General features: G+C 29.1%; 1 protein-coding gene across 1 annotated transcript; it reads right to left on the reverse strand.

Moving 5' to 3' along the window:
• Positions 1-2,739: 2,739 nt before the first annotated feature.
• LOC107627903 (F-box protein At4g00755) lies at positions 2,740-5,439 on the reverse strand. Its single transcript, XM_088504020.1, has 6 exons — positions 5,244-5,439; positions 4,595-4,786; positions 4,030-4,428; positions 3,758-3,915; positions 3,405-3,523; positions 2,740-3,205 (listed from the first exon to the last, which is right to left on the reverse strand). Exons 2-6 carry the CDS (start codon positions 4,725-4,727, stop codon positions 3,073-3,075), a joined length of 942 nt encoding a protein of 313 aa, XP_088360146.1. The 5' UTR covers positions 4,728-4,786; positions 5,244-5,439; the 3' UTR covers positions 2,740-3,072.
• Positions 5,440-7,506: the final 2,067 nt, after the last annotated feature.

Raw genomic sequence — 7,506 nt, forward strand, 5'->3', positions numbered from 1 at the left:
TTCCTCTAATAGTACCAAGGTGCTATGCGCATTCAGCAAAAATTAATCCTTGCTCACAAAAAATTGTATTTAGAAATAAAGGAACAAATTGTGATTTTTTACTATTGTTATACACATGTATATATAGAGTATGAGTTTATCTTATCAAAAGTTTATCTTATTTTAAATTTAAATCTTATCTTATCAAAAGTTTATCTTATCTTCAATTCAAATTTTTTAAATACATTATAGAATAACTAATTATTCATAATTATTTATACACTAATTTATTCAAATTATTATCTCTTTCAACAATTATACAAAAAAAATAAATTAAATTAAACTATAAAAAATTTATATTTCAATACTATAATCTAATAAATTTCTAAATTCAATAAAAAAATTTATTATATTAATTTTTAATTTAATTATTATTATTATTATTATTATTATTTGACTGATATATTAAACCCGACTTCACCCGACCCATGTACACCCTAGTAGCTAGCACAGGATACGAGTACGACCATAGCAGTATTGATAAATGTAGCCAAGCTGAAAGTTGGAAGAGTAGAAGCTGTTGGAGCACGTCGTGGGTTGAAATGCTGGGCAAATAATGGGCCATTAGTTGGGTCAATTTTTATTTTCGATTTTGATGCAAAAAATATTATTTACATACTAAAATTAATTACTAAAATTAATCATTATATATTTATATATAAATACACATAATTTTGATAAATCAATATGTTACACGTTATTAAATGGTTGATATCTCTACAATTGAATTAAACTACATTCTTCTAAAATCCTAAATTAAAGAAGAGATAAAAAAAATATTCAATAAGAAGAAAACAAAATAAAATTAAGTGGAGCTCAAACGAAAAATGTTAAAAATGATTCGATAGATGTCTATAATCTATACTAAGTGCAATATTTAAAAATTAAAAAATTATTTAATTTTTTTATACAGTAATTTCTTTTATTTTAATTTAACTATCTCTTTTCAGTTATAAAGGTTTTTTAAGACATAGAAAATAAGAGATTGAATTGATAGTCTTCTTTTAAACTTTATCAATTAATTTTCAAATAAAAAAAATGAAACTTAGCTTTTCTATCTTCAATATGTAAGATTGATTATGCATGAAATAACTTTATTTTATCTTCTAAAGAACAAAAATAAAAACAAAACAAAACAAGAAAGAGAGAAAAATACAACCATGTATCTAATTTTTATTATAATAATGGTAAAATTTTTACTATCTTTTCAAATATTATAAACACCAATTTTTAAGAAATCAAGTGTAATCTTTCATCATTTATTTCATAGATGGGACAAAGAAAAAATATAAAAGAAAAACTATTCAAGAGTAAGAAAATCACACTTTATTCTCTAAAATAAAAATTCAAAATTTAAAGGATCAAAATTTAACATCATACTTTTAACTAAATGTGTTTTTTTTTTTTAACTTTCATAATCTTTCATTTTATGAAGAAACACTAGGAAATATTAGTCATGTCAAACTCGGTAATTATTTTTATTCAAAGTCTTATTTGATGCTACTAGGGTTCGTCTTGCTTAATGTCATTCATTATTTATATTTATTACTTCAATGTTATGCGAGTCTATTATTATAAGTTTATAACTAGTGTATTTAATCCACCCTCTTATTTATTTATTCTGTGTAATAATAATAAACACAATATTAGTTTAGATGGTTAGCTCTTTTTATTTTTAACTAAGAGATTTTATATTTAAATTGTACAAATAACTATATATATTGAAAATTCTGTATATCAAACCTCTTTCAATCTTTATATAATAGATAAGTATATTGTTAGTAATGAAAATTATTAAAATAATAATCTTCCAATATATCATGACATATCTTTTGTTTTGATTTTATGCGACAAATTCCATTATAATGTCGTATAGATTTAACTAGATAATAAATAATTGAAGTTGAAATGTTTATAATTAGTTGAATTTTTATTCCACACACTAAATATTATTATAAGGATTAGGGTAACCAGAATAGGCCAAATGTCTTAATGGGTCACTGGACCTTTACGCCAATGGCTGATGTATTTGCATTTTATTGTAGAGAAGCTTGACCTGATGGGGTTGATGTTGTGGATAGTATTTGAAGGGTTCATGTGTTCAATAATGGGTTTAAAATTTAAAAATTTATTTTTATTTTTATAATGATAATTTTAATATAATATATTTTTAAATTATTGGTATTATTAAATGTTAATTTTATAATCTTAGAAAATAATTTTTAAAATTACTCTCTTAGAAGCTTACAAAGGAAAGATCATTGCAAGTTATATATAAATTTTGGATATTAATTTTTTCATCCTTGTGTTTCAAACTTTAAAATTTTTTACAACTTAAATGAAATGTTATATAAATTTTGCTATTTAAAATGAATTTAAAAAGTATTTTTTAAAACTTGTTGAATTGACAATTTGGCAAGGTTTATAACAGAGGGGGAGTGAGAAGTAATCTCCACCAACTTGAAGAATTGAAGCAGGACTATGTTGTACATAGAACTTTATGTTAAAATGACATGCATGTTTTAATCAGTAAAAATAATTATCTGAATTAACATCTTGTGTTAAAATTAGCACGGAAGTATATTTTGATATACAAGTGCAAAACTAACGTGTAATTTTTTTTCTGAGGCATTGATAGATAAATTTTCAAAAAGGAATATGTATGTGGCGACGATTTGTACTTATTAGAAAGTCACGAAATTAAAGAAAGAAAATCGAAATTGTGTTGTTAAGATATTTGAGTTGCATACATGTGACATTAATTTTACAGTTAACTGAACAAAATATATATACAAGATCAATATTTAGGTGAAACAAATCTAAGTAATTTTAGATTGCCTATATCTTTGCAGCTAATTCCTGATGCTCCCATTTACACAAGTTTCTCAGTTTATTGAGAATCAACAAGACTTGATTCACTATTTTTCATCATTCATCAAATACAACAGCACCAGGACCAAGCAGTGCAGCAACAAGAATTTGCTCCCAACGTCTCACGCCCCTCTGCATTATACTTGTGGTAAAAGTCCGCAGTCATGAATGACTGCTCGAGGCGCCTCTTCTTGTTGGAGACATACACTTCAATCTACACTTTCCTGATGGATGGTCTATTTCGACATCAAATGCTGGCAAAAGTGGCCGTCCGACGGCTTGAACATGAGAGATGCTGCATCAAAGATATCCAATTTATCGGAGTTAGAAACATATAAGCAAAATGGCAATTCTTTATTTATGCACAACATTGAATTATCTATGCCTTCAACAATTTTAAGCAGAATAACATTGAATTATCTATGCACAACTGCTTATGACGGGGTGTGCCTGTGTGCATGTGTATGTGTAAGAGAAAGGATTTGCAAATTAACCATATGTAAAATAATTGATCCATTTCTTTCTTTTGAACTCTGCCCAGCAGCTCAACTTGAAGCACATCTCCAATGCACAGAACAGGTTCAAGTAGCTTGAATTTCTGCAAGCAGTTTTCCTGCAGTTTCATTATAGAAATAATTCATTAAACAGTGGCATAGAGTAATCTATGCTACAAAAAAATTGCAATTTTAAATAGATCAAGTCCACAAAAATATCTAGAGGGAAAAAGAGATCCGTTAATGCTCAAAAGATATATGTAGCTGAATCCCAATCCTCCTCTTTGTTGAGAGTGTTTATGGATAGAAAATAGGAAATGCAAAATCACAAGCATGTTAATAGTGCAACTCACTTGCAACATTGCAAATTCAGGTGAAGTATATGTCCATTGAGGACCCCCAAATATTTTATCAGCAAAAAAAAAATCAAGTTCACACATCTCTGATAACTCTAACTTTGTCGCGTATCTTGCACGGCCCATTCGGAATCGGACAGCTTTTGCTGAATATGCTGCATGGTAAAAAGATACATTAATCAGCTAATCAAGTTGAAGTTAATATCCTCGGCATTAGCCATTTTCAGTTCAACTTAATACCAAACTTGTCAATTAGCTACTGGACTAACCTTGGAATGGCTGCACATGAATCTCAGTGATTAGACATAGTTTGGAAGTTAGCATATATTCTAAAGTCTCTGGTACAGAAGGATCACTTTTCCCTTCACTAGACCAGTACGATGTATCTCGAGGGTCCAACGTATTCACATCATTTTCTTCGCGGATCTTATTGTAGCTGGATGCACTTACGGCACTCGAGATGCAATTTCTGCTGATAGAAGGACTGAGACCACATGCTAGGAACGCATAGACTTTATGATTTCTCTTGAGATATTCCCAATTCGAAGAACTTCCAAGCATGTTACTCACTGGTTCAATCATGTTCTCTACCTCGATGACATGTCTAACACCAGATAGTTCAGGAAACATTTTCAAGCAAAGATGCTTGCAAAGGCCATTTTCAATAACTGCATAATATATGGAATGCAAATCAATACAATTTAAACAGCACCATAATATTTCAACATTGGAAAATTTAATACCAATAATGTATCACAAAAAAATAGACTTTGCAAGACAATATAACGTTAGAGAAGCTACAAATTTCACAAACCATGAACTCAAATGGCTTACCAAATTGGTGCCAAGAACGGGAAAGAGTCGAAACGCGGACAAGGTCACAAGGGTCCAAATGAGTGAGAACCTTTATTGACATGTCTGGTCCAAGCCGTTGCAATAAATCCAGTTTGTTTTTCACTTCAGACATGATGATGCTCCCAAATTAGAACCAGCTAAAGTTCAAGTCTACTTCAACCTCACCAGAGACTAATATATTCAAAACATTTAGTGATCAGAATCAAATATCTTCAAGAAACTGGTTTTCCACCGACAATCAATTACATTGACAGGGGAAAAAAGAACAAATTTTATTAAGCTTCACATGATTGAGCCCTTAGAAAATTGACCAAAACCAGAACCAAAAAAGGAAAATTAGTTAGGAAGATTTATTCCCAACTTCCTATATCTGTTCCAATAAGCTAACTGAAAAAATCTTTTTCCAGAAGATTATTTAATGAGGGTACTATGGTGTGAACTAATTACAATGAATGAAGAGATAAATATAAACCCAAATAAGGAAAAATAGGAAAGAGGCTTTAGAAGGATTAGGATTAAGTGTGGCAAAGGGAAACCGTAAACACATACATTCATGTGCATACACAGAGAGAAAACAAAATCTCAATTTTAAAAATTGAAAGATAAAAGAAAAAGAAAAAAGTGGTACCTTTCTGAAGTGCGGATCTAAAGTAAAGAGAGAAGAGAAAGGGGTACCCTTGATTCTGAGAAACCGAGGAAGAAGAAAGGTGTGGATTAAAGAGTGAGAGTGTGAGTGCGCGCAATGAATCTAATCTAAAACAGGAACAAGGTCCAACAGGTGTTTTTGGAAGTGGTTGAAGTATCGCTATGTTACCAAGAACCCTGTGTTTGACATAAACATATTGAGTTAAATATAGATAATAACAATAATAATAATAATTTGAAATCAGTTAAACAAATAATTGTACACTAAAATTAAAAAGTCATGAATTTAACTCTTAAAATTAGTAAATTAATATTTTTATAAATTATATACAATGAAAGATATTTTTGAAAATAATATATACTAATACTCTTTTATATTAGAGTAAAGTATCGTTTTTTTTCCCAACGTTTGAGGTAAGTCCTATTTGTATCCCTAACATTTAAATCGTCCTATTTGTATCCCTAACGTTTATAAAAGTGATTCAATGTTATCCTACTATCAATTATACTAACAAATTAGAAAAAGTATATTTACTCTCATGATAGAAATTAATTTGTATTAAAAATGGAATGAAATATATGCAGAAGAAGAACACACTTAATGTATCATAATAATATAGCTAGAGTTAGTTAGTTCTAAAGCTAAGTGTTTGTAGAGAATATGTACAGTTCTGTTCCATGTGAAATTGTTTCTCTCTTTTTTTAAAATAAATAAATAAATAAATGTGTCTATACTCATATGCTAAGATACTTCAGTAGCATATACATGTCTTGATTGCATCCTTTGCTTTTGCAACAAGCATTCTATTCTGCCTTCTTAGTTCTCAGGAATTGAGCCTAGATCTTAATTGAGGGAGACAATTATAGAAGTTTAATTTCACATATAAAATTGAAAAATAATTGATTCGCTACGGACAACGAAGAATATAACAATTTAAAGGTGTACTACTTATTTGTCAGTCGGGTTGGTGAAATAGTTCACCCGTGATAAAAAAAAAAAAAAAGCCAAATAAAAAATTAAAATTTCATTAAAAAAAAAACTAAACCGCTTATTTAGTGTTTGATGCTGGAACCGTTAAACCAAAGACACCTTAGTGTTAAATTAAATCAAAAGTAAAAGTAATATCAAATGGTAGGTTAAACTAGATTAAGTTTAATAGAAAGCATAAACAGTTGAAACTGACAATGACGCTGTAATTAGACACTTCAATATCAATGATCGAATCCTCCATATATTTACAGTAACACAGTCATGCTACCACAAACTCAAACATAACATATCAATAATCCTCCGGATCGTCGAAGTTTGGATCATTGGCATCCAAAGCCACCGGATCGATCTCCATCTGCCAGTAGTCTTGGCCGCCGATCCACGTGAACTTTCCGCCGTGGCCTCCCTTATTGGACGATCCGCTGAATCCGCTGCTGACAAATTTCCGGCTTTCCTTCGACTCGAAAAACGATTTTCGGCATTCCTTCAACAACAAAAACGCTTCTCTATTTGCCTTGCGGTTATCTCCGGCGTCCTTCCCCTTGGAGTTCTTTCCAGCATTCTTCATTCTCACTGCTTTCGTTTTTCACACTTTGAACCCTGATCACTGACGAAGGAGAAGGATTACAATGTATTCATAATAGACCAGAAGTAACAAGTAAATTCTAAAATTCTATCCAAACAATATAAATTAGATACAAAATACCTGAAGACCTTTATCATCGATAAAAACTTTTCTTCCTCTAATAGTACCAAGGTGCTATGCGCATTCAGCAAAAATTAATCCTTGCTCACAAAAAATTGTATTTAGAAATAAAGGAACAAATTGTGATTTTTTACTATTGTTATACACATGTATATATAGAGTATGAGTTTATCTTATCAAAAGTTTATCTTATTTTAAATTTAAATCTTATCTTATCAAAAGTTTATCTTATCTTCAATTCAAATTTTTTAAATACATTATAGAATAACTAATTATTCATAATTATTTATACACTAATTTATTCAAATTATTATCTCTTTCAACAATTATACAAAAAAAATAAATTAAATTAAACTATAAAAAATTTATATTTCAATACTATAATCTAATAAATTTCTAAATTCAATAAAAAAATTTATTATATTAATTTTTAATTTAATTATTATTATTATTATTATTATTATTATTATTATTATTATTTGACTGATATATTAAACCCGACTTCACCCGACCCATGTACACCCTAGTAGCTAGCACAGGATACGAGTA

Source organism: Arachis ipaensis, chromosome B2 (assembly GCF_059453495.1).
Source record: "Arachis ipaensis isolate K30076 ecotype BB chromosome B2, ASM5945349v1, whole genome shotgun sequence".
Classification (NCBI taxonomy): Eukaryota; Viridiplantae; Streptophyta; class Magnoliopsida; order Fabales; family Fabaceae; genus Arachis; species Arachis ipaensis.